This window comes from Mytilus trossulus, chromosome 5 (assembly GCF_036588685.1).
Source record: "Mytilus trossulus isolate FHL-02 chromosome 5, PNRI_Mtr1.1.1.hap1, whole genome shotgun sequence".
NCBI lineage: Eukaryota > Metazoa > Mollusca > Bivalvia > Mytilida > Mytilidae > Mytilus > Mytilus trossulus.
The window spans coordinates 62933302-62949085 of NC_086377.1; the positions used below are offsets into that span (position 1 = coordinate 62933302).

Consider the following 15784-nt stretch of genomic DNA (forward strand, 5'->3'; position numbering starts at 1 on the left):
ATATTCTTGAAACATGTATTAGAAAGAAAAGAAACAGGATATATATATCCTAGTTTTCAATTTTTACTTCCTTACATGTACATGTTTGGAAAACAAACTGACAGAAGATATTTATTAAAGGGCGTTGTATGATTTATGCCCCATACGCACCTCATGAGCATGTTAAGTATTGTATACATAAATCTATGACTTGAAATCAAACAAGACTAAAATAGTTATTCTTTTTGTTGATTTTTGTTTTTAATTTGCATGGTGCCATTAATAAATTTATCCTGCAATATTGTTGCATGAAATAATACAAAAATAGCTGGGGAAAATACCTTGTTACATTGTAGTGCCCCACTTTACTATTTAATTGTTTGAGATGTTAGTCAGAACGTTGTGACAGTGGACAGTGGTCAAAATTCCCCACGGACAGCAGTGAATATGGTTCCCGTCAAATTTCTGGTGGTTTTAGTTCTGACACTTGAAATATCTGATGCAGTTTATTTGAAGAAATCATTTAAAGGTAATAACCCGCCACATTATTTATGTATGTGCCTGTCCCAAGTCAGGAGCCTTATCGTTTGTTTATGTGTTACATATTTGTTTTTGTTCATTTTTTACATAAATAAGGCCGTTAGTTGTTTTCTCGTTTGAATTGTTTTACATTGTCTAATCGGGGAATAATATAGCTGACTATGCGGTATGGGCTTTGCTCATTGTTGAAGGCCGTACGGTGACCTTTAGTTGTTTTAAATAGGTTGGGAACAAACCCTCTCTATGGTGATTATACCTGTATAGAGGGATAAACCTTCTATAGAGGGATAAAATTATCCCTCTATAGAGGGGTATTTTTGTTTAGACTGGATTTAAATCAAAGCAGGACAGAATGGCATTCTCTACTTATTATGGCAGTAACCTGCAACAGTTGATGCACCAATTCATGTACTTATTTTAATATGCACATGCCGAGTTTGCTGCTTATCTGACTAAATATAAAATCTATTGTTCACCATGATTGAAAGCTGTGATGATCAGGTAAATTCTACTCACTTATGCCTCACTGAACAGAATTTATATCATTTTTGTCTATTGTTAGATTTAACATGAAATTTAAAGGTCAACTATTGCTTTTGATGTTGATCAGGTGTTCAGATAGGTATACAATAGATTTCAAGTTTTGTCACTTTAGCAGAAAACGGGTTATCCCAATTTTTAGTGAAGTGCATATGTTGATGCACTTACTGCTAGAGATTATAGCCAATATAATTAGAAAATGCCATTCTGCCCTTATTTGCTTTAAATCCAGTGCAAACACAAATACCCCTCTATAGAGGGATAATTTTATCCCTCTAAAGAAGGTTTATCCCTCTATACAGGTATAATCACCATCCAGGGGGTTTGTTCCCAACCTGTTAAAAGTGTCTGTGTCATTTTGGTTTTTTGTGGATAGTTGTCTCTTCATATAGTGTTATTGTTTTCCTTGGTCAACCAAATAAATTCACTGAACGATAAGTATAAACACATACTTACGTAAAAAACATACTTATTTTTTTTTAAATTTTTACTTTCAACAAAGGCCAATGTTAATTTTATTTGTAAACAAAAGGTAGCTACAAAGGTAATTTGAAACGTAGCAGATTTTATAAAAAAACTTTGTTGGGTTGTATACATGATGACACATACTTCCGTCAAAAGAGGGGCGAACTGTGATACCAGATGGACAATAAAGCACATAAATAGAAAATAAACTGACAACGCCATGGCTATAAATAAAAAATTCAAATAGACAAATAATATAAACACAAGACACAACGTACAAAACTAAAGACTAAGCAACACGAACCCCATCAAAAACTGGGGGTTATATCAGGTACTCCGGAAGGGTAAACAGATCAGGCTCCACATGTGGCACTCGTCGTGTTGCTCATTTTATTACAAATCCGGTAAATTGCCTAATTCGGTAGGTCACATTCGTGTCAACCAATGAGTATTGATTTCCTGATTGTTAAAAAGTGGGTTAGGCGAAAGACGTCTTAAAAGACGTTCATTTTTTTACATAAATAAGGCCGTTTGTTTTCTCGTTTGAATTGATTTTCATTGTCTAATCGGGGCCTTTTATAGCTGACTATGCGGTATGGACTTTGCTCATTGTTAAAGGCCGTACGGTGACCTATAGTTGTTAATGTCTGTGTCATTTTGGTCTTTTGTGGATAGTTGTCTCATTGACAATCATACCACATCTTCTTTTTTTTTTTTTTACATTACAGCAACTTAAACCTTTAACATGAGAAAAGATTATTTTAAAATTCAGCAAATTTAAGTTTCTGCACTTTGAAAGAAAATTAAAAAACATTTTTTTTTTGTAAAACTCAAATATCGCATTTCAACAAACTCTATTATACTTTTAAGTGGTGTGCTAATTATTATTGCAAGTATCTTATCCGGGGTACGAGTACTTAAGAACTCAATCTGTATTGAATTAGAATATTTTCGAACGAATTTTGCGAGATGTGTCGATTAATGCTGAGCTACGTATAAGAACATTTTAAAAACACTGTGAAATGAAACTGTTGGTTGTGGTATGAAAAAAAGTTAAGTTAAGTATGTTATACGCATGTAAAAGTCAAAAATTAAATATATAGTTAAAGCAATTAAAAAATTCAAAATCCTATACACAAGAGCTTATATATGGTCCAGCTAAATAGCCACTGCCTTGAAAATATATTGATTTTACTAGTTATGAACTGTTTTAATAATGCAAGGATATTCGAAAGATTATCTAATAGATAAACTTAATTTTTAGATTTGTCAAATGATGAAGCAGAAGATTTTCAAAATGCAATAAAGGTAAGTTTCTTTTTTGTTTCTATACAAATAAAAAATATGACAAAACATGAAAATTGACGCAAAAACAAACAACCATATAAAAAAAAACAAACAAAGAAAACCAAAGACTAAGCAACACGGAGCATTTTATATGCAGTTATACAGAGATAAAATCATTTCTTTCGTTGAAACAAAATATGGTGTTATATTGACGCGAGCAAATTGAACAAGTCGAGATATATGGAAACCATACTGATGTCCCGGCTGTCCCGTGATTATTAATATATGTTTTCCAAATTTTCGGCAAGGATATTAAATTCATTTAGTTTAAACAATATTTTATTCAAATACATTGAATTGGATTGGGCAACAGGCATAGCCCTCTCCACAAAACAAGGTACGATATATTACATTCAAACAAAGAAACATATATACACAAACATAATGACAAAACAGAATTATTTTTAAAAAAAATACCTCTTAGCTGACTGGAATGATGCTTCAACTGAATAATTAACTCAGATCAAAAGTATAACTATTTTACAAATGCTACCAATGTTAACTCAGAAAAATAAAATAATAAAATATTCTAGGTAATAAACTCCAAAATTCATTTAAATCATGCAAGTAAAAAACTTTGACTTATATTCCTTCATTTCTCTATCTCGTGATGTCTCTGTGAAAGTCTTTTATTGCCCAACTTTTTCTTGATGGCCTTTTTTTCTGATCCTAAATATTTGGCACTGGATTTTAATTAAAAGTCATGAAACTATGTACACTCACTATTTACAGTTAGTAAAGTCTAAAACAATTTTGATTTATTTTGTTTGCTTATAACGTCCAGTGGCAAATAGTTCGTCCTTGTTCAGGCCGACGACAACTTTAAACATATCAATAGTAGAGTGATGAGTATCAGTAGCCATCTCGCTTTGATCTAATCTAGTCTGTTTTTTTTGCATTTTGTAACACATGTTCAATGTTAAAGTTTCGTAGTCCCATATTTCGATCTTACTTTTGATGAACACATTTTTGAAATCAGTGATACATTCATCGAAGATGAATTTCATTTTTATTCTCAATTGTCTGAAGGGAAACGAATATGAAGATAACATTTATTTAAGAATTAAATGCGTCTTTTTGTAAATTTATTGGGGTGTAAAAGTGTTGGCCAAGGTACATTCAATAACTTTGAAAGTATTAATGTTTTGTTCATGGCGGCAAAGACCACAATCTTTTATCCAGTTGGGGACCATTGGAGCATTTTTTCCGAGTGCTATTGTCACGGATGATGACAAAATAAAAAATAACCGATCGAAAGTAATAATGATGAAGCGAAGTCCGTACTTAGTACATCATGTATAATTATACATGTACTCACTATTCAGGCGAACCTTCGAAAATTCGGATATATTTTTTTTTGTAAATACGTATTTTATTACTGATTTATGCTTTGTAAGAGTGTTTGAAAAAAAAATTATACTTTTTAGTGACTTCTTTTAATATTAACGTTAACTGGAAATTTTAATTTAGACCGGCAAAATATACCCTTAGAATAGCCACTGATGCACTGCTATAAATAATATATGGCGGCAAATATTAAAGGAGGGTGGTAAAGGGTTATTTTCGTGCAACGTGCCGGATCGCCGTTTTTTATTTCACGTTCAACGTGTTTTTACTTTTTTATTTGACGTTCAGTCGTACAAGACGGATGCCTCGTTCAACGTCATCTGCCGTTATTTAATTTTACGTGCATCGTTATTTTCAAAGTCTTATTTTGCGTGCTCGTTTTTTTCAAATAAAAAAATTCAAACCCTTGGGAGGGGTTGTCAAGCATACCTTTTTAAAGCCGTATCATAAATTTGTATACTAAATCGGGAAAATCGAGTAAATGAAAGAGTTAATATATTCAAGAAGACATGCAGTGACTCAGTCACAAAAGGTTCGAATAAAAGTATTTATTTTTCGTGCAATGTTCATTGCAGAAATTATTTCATGTCCAACGTGAAATTATGTCTTATACCACTTTTTTTTCGTGCAAGCACCCCCACCCCCCTTTACTACCCTCTTATAAAAGGGATGTTTTTTTTTATTTATCTGCATCACATATTGGAGGGCGCTATTCCATTACATTGACAATACACCATTCCGGCATAGTCTATCAATATTAGATATCAACGATGTCTATAAGTTCGTGAATTTCAGTTCCCCCCTTTTTGTAACGGTCGACTGCGGACATTTTACGCCTTTCCGTCATTGACTTGTATTTAACAACAGCTTAGCCGTTTCCGTCAAGTTTTCAGACACCAAAATACAAGTTTCTTATGTTACTTTTGACGTTGTCGTTTAAATAAGAGGTTTGTTGGTTTATAAAAACACACTGGCTTCAAATATAAGTTTTTTTTTACATGATGAATTCACATACAGTAGAGAGTCACTGCAGGCGCTTGTTATATCCATGGGAAGACCCACTATCAACGTATATAGGCCTTTACCGGTGTCAGACCACCAATTATAAATCCCTATCTGTTCAACCAAATTTTGCAATTTTCACAGCTTTCTAAAATTTTTACCTTAAGTTTAACTTCATAGAAACCAGGTATATCCTGAATTGTACATGTTTCAGCTTTCTACATGCCAATTTTCAGCATACCTTTAAAGCCTTCTAACAAAATAACTGACCTTTAAATAGAAGTACTCCAAAACAAAAACCTGGTTTTCTGGAAATCTAAAATTAGCATACTATGGAGCGCATTAATCCTCAATTTTTAATGCAAACTCATAGACAAGTAAATTTTGGCTTAAAATGATCTAGATATATTTATCTTTCACCAAAAGTTTCATTTCTGCAAATTTTTTTGTTAGTTTAAGTAAACAAGGACATCAAAAGCACTATTTTGTGTCAGAGTAGGTCTACTTTTACATACGTTCTAAATTGGAGGGAGTAATTGGTGGTCTGACACCTAAAGAGCAAAAAAAGTTGATCAGAAATCTCTTGTTTTGTTTATTCTTAATCCTTAGTCAATTTGTAGTAAAAAAAAATCCTTTCTGAGCATAATGCGACTCATATTACAAATTTCACAGCTCAATTTAAACTGACTGTAATGTAAGCCTTTGATAGAAAATACTTTAAAATCTCATTTTGGACTAGAGGAACATAAACTTTCAATGTCAAGATCAGTTTTTGTTGATTGTTCCTTGTTTGTTCTACTGCTTTAAAGACTTTCCACAATTTTTACAATGAGTTTAGTAAAAAATCAAAGGTATTGAAGAATCAAGGAATATTGACCCCCCTTTTTTACACCTGGTGTCAGTAATGTGACTATAAACTGATCAAAAGTGCAGTTTTGGCCATCTAACTGTTTTATTTACTATCAGTCAATAAAATTTAAGGTATAAAACTTTCATTTGAGATAATAAATGAGATTTTTGTTAGTTTATGCAGTGTTTATATCAGGCTATGTTATCTGCCATATACATGGTATGCCGCAATGATATAAGGGGTAAAAATCAAATAATTTCATTAAATCTTCATGACAACAATTTTTTTTGGGGTAGTAATCAACCTATGTTTTAATGTTTAACACCAAAGAAACAACTTACTGTGCATTTATAACAATTTATAACATTTTTTATATGAAAGCATATTGTCAGGGTGGGAAAAGCTAAAAATAGCACAAATTCAGGTTTAATGCTCCAAATTTGCAATATGTGACTTTTTACCCCCAAAAAGATTAAAATGTGGCTACTACTATTTCAAATAATCAGTTAAGACCAAAAAATCAATTGTTTTCTGAATTTTGGGTTTCACCGCATTTCTCTTAAAGGTGTCAGACCACCAATTATAAATCCCTATCTGTTCAACCAAATTTTGCAATTTTCACAGCTTTCTAAAATTTTTACCTTAAGTTTAACTTCATAGAAACCAGGTATATCCTGAATTGTACATGTTTCAGCTTTCTACATGCCAATTTTCAGCATACCTTTAAAGCCTTCTAACAAAATAACTGACCTTTAAATAGAAGTACTCCAAAACAAAAACCTGGTTTTCTGGAAATCTAAAATTAGCATACTATGGAGCGCATTAATCCTCAATTTTTAATGCAAACTCATAGACAAGTAAATTTTGGCTCAAAATGATCTAGATATATTTATCTTTCACCAAAAGTTTCATTTCTGCAAATTTGTTAGTTAGTTTAAGTAAACAAGGACATCAAAAGCACTATTTTGTGTCAGAGTAGGTCTACTTTTACATACGTTCTAAATTGGAGGGAGTAATTGGTGGTCTGACACCTATATATATTTACCATGTTTACAGTTACTTATAATAATGATACTTAATGATGTTTTCCGGTAGAGGATCCTCAGAGTTCCTCTTCACCAGACTCGTATGTTTGATTGTTAATATATTTCCTCGTATTCCCAGTACTTATCTAATTTATTTTTGAATGCGTTTATAGACGAGGGGGATAGGAGTGTTCCTGATCCCGAAATCCCTGGCTTAAAAACACTCGACCCGGAGTCCCGATAAAGGTCCTACCCCCCTCCATAGATGGCACTTTTGTTACTTTATCCGGTAAATTGTTCAATAATTTTGCAATTCTTACTGAAAAGCTGTTTTTCCTCCGACATGTTTTTGAATCGTTGGTGATTGATTTTATTACTATTTACTCTTGTGCTACATGTGCTATAGATATAGGAAGATGTGGTGTGAGTGTCAATGAGACAACTCTCCACCCAAATGACAATTTAAAAAGTAAACCATTATAGGTTAAGGTTAGGCTTTTTTCTGTATTTGAAATTAATTTGAGAAATGAACTCATTTCTGGATCATATTTACCGTTAAGTATCTTGTACAATAATTACTGTATGTCTCAATCATGTCCCCTCGGACCCTTCTATATGTCAATGTTGGCAGCTTAAGTTTTTTCAATCTTTCAACAGCACTACAACTATTAGAGGTAATAGATAAATGGACAGAAGCTAAAGACATGTACAATGGCCATGAGATTGACTGCATACATGTATATATACAGACTTCATGAAAGCCTTAGACAAAGTACAAATATGTACCCCACAGGCGACTCGTTAAGAAAATCATGAAATTTGGGATAACAAATCCTATCCTAGATTGGATTACAGATTTTCTGTCTTATAGAAAACAACAAGTATCATTAAATGGGGAAACATCAGAGTGGAAAGATTTAACATCAGGAATTCCACATGGCTCAGTATTAGGCCCCCTGTCATGTCTGTTATTTGTTCTATACATAAACAACTTGCCTGATTGCGTGACATACATAATGTAAGATGCCTACTTATTCACGGTCGGACAACACAAAAATCTTCAGAATTATTGAAAGCGAATCAGATCAAACTATACTACAAAATGACCTAAAAAGTCTCAATGTATCTGGCGTGTTGCCCTTTTTTGTTCATTTTCGATTTTGTCAATGGATTTCTTTTTTAAAGGTGCCCATACTAAAGTAGCATAGTCTAAGTGTGTTCTCACTAATGTTTTGTATAGTGGTATGAAGATTTTTTCATTTAAGTTTTTAAATGTACAGGTCCTTCTGTATGCTGCAAAAATTGAGTTAGCTTTGTTCACTTTTTTCGCATATATGTGTCTTTCAAAGGTTAAATCTTCATCAATTACTACTCCAATATCCTTCTCTTATTTACATTTGCTAATATCATGACCTAATAGCTTATAACTTGTCTTGTCATCTCTAAGTTACCCCTCTACTTATATTTATGGGTTTGCATATTTCTGGATGGAACTTCAACAGCCATGTGTCACTCCATTTCTCGAGATTTTTTAGGTCATTTTGTAATTTTTTTCTTGTGATTTATTCCTTTTTTTGAATGTTGCACTCACTAGGGCTCTTTTCCAATCCTTTGGAACTACTTTTTGTGTTAAAGATTGGCTAAAAATGGTGCCTAGTGGTTCAGCTATACCTTCCTTGACTTCAAACAGCAGTCTGGAGTGTAGATTATCAGGGCTAGGTGATTTGACCATTTTTATTTTCTGGAGGCGTTTAATTCAAAACCAAATCAGTGTCAATCTTTAATTCCTCTATTTTCTTATCTAATGAAATATTTGCTAAGTTCTGGAATATTGCCTTGTGGTTCATTAGTGAATACGCTTGTAAAATACTCTGATAATATTTTTGTTATCATCTGTTTTTTTTCCAGATTTTACATCTTCTGTGTATACATGTAGGTCTCCTATACATTGTACCCTCCCTGATCTTGGGTTTGGATTTTATGGATTTCTTTACAAATTAATGTTGAAAAGATGACACTGTCTACAAATTGATTTAGGGCATGCCTGTGAGTGAAAAGTTAGCATTTTCATATAATCCTTTTTCCAAGAATTTCTATTGTTTGTTGACTGATGTTTTGTTTCTGACTTAATTGTATTCAGCTCTTGTTTCTGGATCTTGTTTAGTTATTATTTTTTGGGATAGAATATTTTCTGTGTAATTAACTCTCTTGTTTTTTGTCTATTGGGAATACACTTTTCTTTTTTTCTATTTGAACGATTTGTCTCATAGTTTTTGTTGGTACAAATCTGTTTTCTTGTTCTTTTAAAATTATTTATCCCATGGATAGAAATATGTGCCTGTGCAGTGATATTGTTTGCCTTAAATTAGTGGAGAATAATGGCTTTTTCCCGCTGGAGAAGAATCCCAATTTGAGAAAAATTGGCTTAAAATTATTCCCAAAATGACAACTTTTTTCCCAAACAGTGCAGTCTAAGCAGTAATTGTGCATGAATACAAACTGAAAAACAGTCATTTTAACATTTTTCATGCCTAAAATGACTATATGTGCACATTTGAGGATCTATTCATATATCATCCAGGGCCGTAACTAGCCTCTCTTAATAAGAGAGAAAATATATTTGCCGAGCGTAGCGAGGTGAAAAATATTTGGCGAGGGGTCTGGGGGCCGCTGAAGGCCCCCAGAAGCTCTGAGAAAAATAACACAAAATCCTGCATTCTGAGCGTTTCCGGGACTCTTTCTTACATAGAAACGCAAATAATTTTTAGCAATTTTTTCGACAATATTCTGGCATAAAAAAAATAGCCTCATGTTATTTAAGACTTTAAGGTTTTAGGGAAAACATTAAAAGACCGATATGTAGGATAAATAAAGCAAAAATCGTAATTCTCAATCATTAATACCGGATCTGTCTATCTGTTCTTGTCTTGTATTGTGCTGACTTGTGATTTTTTTATGACTAGATTTATATATACATGTAGTGACAGTGTGCAGTCTGAGTAATATACTGGAAGTACTAGTACTGTTTCAGTCTACACTATAGGGACCATAATGACTAGAAAATGTTTTACGGTATTTATGATTCTTTCATTATCGAAGACCCTCCATCAACTATCAAGATGAAGAACAGGAATAAAAACTTTGACCATTGATCATTTTTTTTTACTCTCAATACATTGACATTGTGTACTGCATATATTCCTTTATTTCTGTTAAAGGGTCTGAACACGACTTAATGCAAATTAACCCTTGATGTAAAAGGTTATATGGTAATACATTGATGTTTTGTTCCAAAAATAATTTGATACCGGGAAATTGGTGGACTTACTTTAATTTAAACCATGCCACATATCTAGTTTTATCCACAGGCGCTTGGGTATATGAGTGATTTAAACGACTCAGAGAAAATACCCAATTTTACAATATATACCAAGAAAAATTGGGTATTTTCTCTGAGTCGTTTAAATCACTCGGAACTAGGTGAGACATGCACAGAAGTGATAGATATGTATTATAAATATAGAAAATTGAATATTTAAATCAACAACAAGAAATAAAAAAAATATCTGCATCATATACCCAAGAGTCTGTGGTTTCATATACAAAAAAGGCAGTTTTGTATTCTTTGATATCAAGTTCAATTAATTCTCCATGTAGGAACGATCATTTTTTTCTGTGTCCAGCAGCATCGTATACTCTGAAAACATTTTCTCGCATAATGCCTGGACATCGGTGATCATGCAACATTACACAGTGTGACACGTTTACAAATGAAAATCAACACTCAGACTAGTCATTCAGTAGGACAATAAATGAACAAAAGACAAATCCAGGACACAGAAGTAAAAACAATAGACTATCAACTCTCAAAACCAAAATTAAAATAGAAACATGGATTATGTAAAACATGCAGGGGCGACACCAGATAGTGAAGAGAACTTGCTTCTTGCAAGACACTTTCCGTGGAAACAATTTGATATGAAGACAATTTTTTTTTTTTTTTTTGAAATTTAAAACATGCTGCATTTGCCTCATTTGCCTCAATTTAGTTAGGGCCCTGTCATCACTGACAAAATAGGGTCTTATTTTAAAGCAGGGTTTAACTCTTGAAAATGGGTCTGTAAATTGAAGATTCAGTCCAATTCATGGATTATTTTAAATTTCCCAATTTGATGAAAATTCTGCATATTTTCCCAATAAAAAAGGGTAGAGGTAGTTTTGAAAAAAACCAACTGCTGTGGTGAGAGTGCAGTCTGACCAATGACAATGTTAAGATTAATTATCATGAAATAAATCAACTAAACTTTGGTGAATAATTATATTTTGACTATTACAGACCTATTTGAACTCTCTTGATATAGAAGTAAGACTCCAAGATTCAGACAGATACCCTGTTGATGACATCACAGGCAGTGAGGATACCTTATGGAATGTGGAGGATGAAACACAAAGAGATGTGGATGGAACCTCAGAGGATGTGGATGACCCGGCTAAAGAAGAGGTACACAAGGCCCCTCATGGTCCAAGCAATCACATAATCATCCTTTTTTTGGCCAATATAATCACATAATCATTAATTATTGTTTTAAACAAGATAAATTTTAAACATTGCTAATCAAATAGTCAAACAGTCCAAAATGTCAAATAATGAAATATTGTCTTGGTGGTAATTAAATACATTTAAGGTGGTATGGGAGTCTAAAATAAAAATGATAGAATTTGTTCATACTTTGTCAAAATGTAGTATCTATTGATACATGTTCAAAAATATTATGAAAATGATAGGTCACCGCGCATTTTTTCAAGCTACAGGTTGTGACAAAATGACAAATTTTGTATGGATTATACAGGAAAAAACAACATTTTGTGAATAAAAACTAAACAAAATGATAGAATTGTAAAATAAATTAGGAAAAGATTGCTTTCAGACAATGCTTTGTGAAAATCAAAAGAAAAGATAGGGTCACCGTACGTTTTTTCTGGCTAAAAGACAAAATAGGAAAATGTCATGTAGAGTCCTTCAGAAAATGCACTGTTATAGAGTTACCTCCCCTTAAATTGCCAATTTGCAAATATTCAAAAACAACCAAAATTAATCTACACTTGTAAAAATATTAATATTTCTAAGTTATATTCTTATAAATTGGTTCTTTTAAATGAAAATTCACATTAAATATCTGCATTCCTGCATCAAATTTTGCTAACTTGATAGAATTTATGGACCTTAGATTCACTGTTATTTACAATCCAAGATGGCGAAAGACACCCATACCACCTTAATCACTATAAAAAGGCCAAGTAATCACATTATCAAAAAACCGACCGTGCTAGTCAAGGTCGTTAAAAACTTCCATTTGTTTGTTATCAAAAAACCTTGAGCATGTTGTTCGAGGAGGCTAGCTCTTCCATATAGTTTGCATGTCTTATAAACTTAGCAGAAATATTTGTTGTTTTTATTGGCCTGAATTATATATAAAACAGACATTTCTTTAGAGCAATAAGAATTAAACCAATTTTCTGATAACAGACACACATGAACAGCAGGATTTTCTACGACGACAATCATCAATTTAAAAACTTGAATTAGTACAAATATACATGTGTAACCAAATCAACCATGTCAATTTCAGTATGCATGTTTAATGTTGAGTGAATGTCAAGTTCAGTTCAAAATTCTGAAGCCTAGGACAACTCATACACTTCTGTTTCAAACATGTCAAATTGGACAATCATGACAATGTTTTGTTATTTGTTATACGACCGCAAATTTTGAAAAAAATTTCGTCGTATATTGCTATCACGTTGGCGTCGTCGTCGTCGTCGTCGTCCGAATACTTTTAGTTTTCGCACTCTAACTTTAGTAAAAGTGAATATAAATCTATAAAATTTTATCACAAGGTTTATGACCACAAAAGGAAGGTTGGTATTGATTTTGGGAGTTTTGGTCCCAACATTTTAGGAATTAGGGGCCAAAAAGGGCCCAAATAAGCATTTTCTTGGTTTTCGCACTATAACTTTAGTTTAAGTTAATAGAAATCTATGAAATTTTGACACAAGGTTTATGACCACAAAAGAAAGGTTGGGATTGATTTTGGGAGTTTTGGTTTTAACAGTGTAGGAATTAGGGGCCAAAAAAGGGCCCAAATAAGCATTATTCTTGGTTTTCGCACAATAACTTTAGTTTAAGTAAATAGAAAATAATGAAATTTAAACACAATGTTTATGACCACAAAAGGAAGGTTGGTATTGATTTTGGGAGTTGAGGTCCCAACAGTTTAGGAATTAGGGGCCAAAAAGGGACCCAAATAAGCATTTTCTTGGTTTTCGCACCATAACTTTAGTATAAGTAAATAGAAATCTATGAAATTTAAACACAAGGTTTATGACCATAAAAGGAAGGTTGGTAATGATTTTGGGAGTTTTGGTCCCAACAGTTTAGGAATAAGGGGCCCAAAGGGTCCAAAATTAAACTTTGTTTGATTTCATCAAAATTGAATAATTGGGGTTCTTTGATATGCCGAATCTAACTGTGTATGTAGATTTTTAACTTTTGGTCCCGTTTTCAAATTGGTCTACATTAAGGTCCAAAGGGTCCAAAATTAAACTTCGTTTGATTTTGACAAAAAATTAATCGGTTGGGTTCTTTGATATGCTGAATCTAAAAATGTACTTAGATTCTTGATTATCGGCCCAGTTTTCAAGTTGGTCCAAATCGGGGTCCAAAATTAAACTTTGTTTGATTTCATCAAAAATTGAATAAATGGGGTTCTTTGATATGCCAAATCTAACTGTGCATATAGATTCCTCATTTTTGGTCTTATTTTCAAATTGGTCTACATTAAAGTCCAAAGGGTCCAAAATTAAACTTAGTTTGATTTTAACAAAAATTGAAATCTTGGGGTTCTTTGATATGCTGAATCCAAACATGTACTTGGATTTTTGATTATGGCCCAGTTTTCAAGTTGGTCCAAATCAGGATCTAAAATTATATTAAGTTTTGTGCAATAGCAAGTCTTTTCAATTGCACAGTATTGCGCAATGGAAAGAAATATCGTATTGCAAAATATTGTGAAATAGCAATTTTGTTTTTAATTAGAGTTATCTTTCTTTGTCCAGAATAGTAAGCAAGAAATATCTAATTGTAAGAATTTTTTTATTTGGAGTTATCTTTCTTTGTCCAGAATCAACTTAAATCTTTGTTATATATACATTCACTTTTTACTACCAACTGATAAATTAAAATAATCTTTATTGGGTTCAATTTTCTCATTTGAAATTTCATAAATAAAAAGAAAATTTCTTCAAACATTTTTTTGAGAGGAATAATATTCAACAGCATAGTGAATTGCTCTAAGAGAAAACACAACAAAAATTTTAATTTCATTAGAACACATTCATTCTGTGTCAGAAACCTATGCTGTGTCAACTATTTAATCACAATCCAAATTTAGAGCTGAATCCAGCTTGAATGTTGTGTCCATACTTGCCCCAACCGTTCAGGGTTCAACCTCTGCGGTCGTATAAAGCTACGCCCTGCGGAGCATCTAGTTTTTACTGTTGAAATTACTTGTTATGTTGATTCTATTTTTGCAAACCCGCCTTCAGCTGAATGTGTGATTTTAATATTACTACGTGGGCCTCAAGGGAATTCAAATTAAAAATAAAAGCAAGAATGTGAGTTTTTGTGTCTTTCAAAGCTCAATCAGTACACAGAATTAATTGCAAGGATAATGACAATAACTGTTTAGTGTCTTTAAATATCAGCTGTATTTGTACTGACTGACAGCTCGAAACAGGAAAATTATTTTTGACATTTTTACTCTTTGAGTATGTTTGTTTTGTTCACGCATCGTTGACAATGTAATGGAATTTGATGCAACTGTCATATAAGTGAGAGGTTTAGCTAGCTATAAAACCAGGTTCAATCCACCATTTTCTACATTAGAAAATACTGTACCAAGTCAGGAATATGACAGTTGTTATTCATTCGTTTGATGTGTTTGGACTTTTGATTTTGGACTTTCCTTTTATAATTTTCCTTGGAGTTCAGTATTTTGGTGTTTTTACTTTTACACCTGTTTCTTAGCCTCGTACAAATACAGCTGATATTTATAGACACTACACTGTTATTGTCTATGTTTATGTTCTTGGGAAGTATTTACTGGTTTGGAGGTCAATCCTATTGGTCAGAAGTTAATTGGTTCATGTGAATTACCATGGTTACTTTTAATTTGTAAACATTTTCAGCTTTAGTTATTGCCAAAATATATAAACCTTTTAAAATCAATTATGTATTAGGGTAAATGCTTAATTTTGACTCTTCATTGAGGGTTTTGCCTAAAAGCAATTCTATTTCACTACAATGTGTTTAAAAAAACTTCTTCAAATTGAATTTAGAGAAAAAATTAATGATACCAGAATTAAGTTCAAGTTCTGGATGCATGTAAGTCATGGAGAAATGGAAAACATATTAGCTAAAAAGGAAATTCCTATTGCCCTTGAACAATACAATTTCTTTGATGGGTGATATTATTCAGTTTTATTTTTTACAATTGCAGGAAAAGTTAGAAGAAATAACTGCTTATGGTGGTGACTTACTAGATCAGGGGGTAAATTTATATAGATTTATATACATGTACCAGGTTTAAATATACCATTGAGATTTGTTCGACATTAAAATAATATAAAA

At 32.3% G+C, this 15784-nt stretch overlaps 1 protein-coding gene across 1 annotated transcript in view; it reads left to right on the top strand.

Annotated features, from left to right (window-relative positions):
- Window positions 1–355: 355 nt before the first annotated feature.
- The window catches only part of LOC134718171 (uncharacterized), a 55634-nt gene continuing 40205 nt past the window's right edge, over window positions 356–15784 (top strand). The window contains exons 1-4 of the mRNA XM_063580661.1: window positions 356–508; window positions 2789–2832; window positions 11432–11596; window positions 15654–15704. Coding sequence (XP_063436731.1) covers window positions 427–508; window positions 2789–2832; window positions 11432–11596; window positions 15654–15704 — 342 coding nt within the window. The 5' untranslated portion in view covers window positions 356–426. The remainder of the gene's footprint in view (window positions 509–2788; window positions 2833–11431; window positions 11597–15653; window positions 15705–15784) is intronic.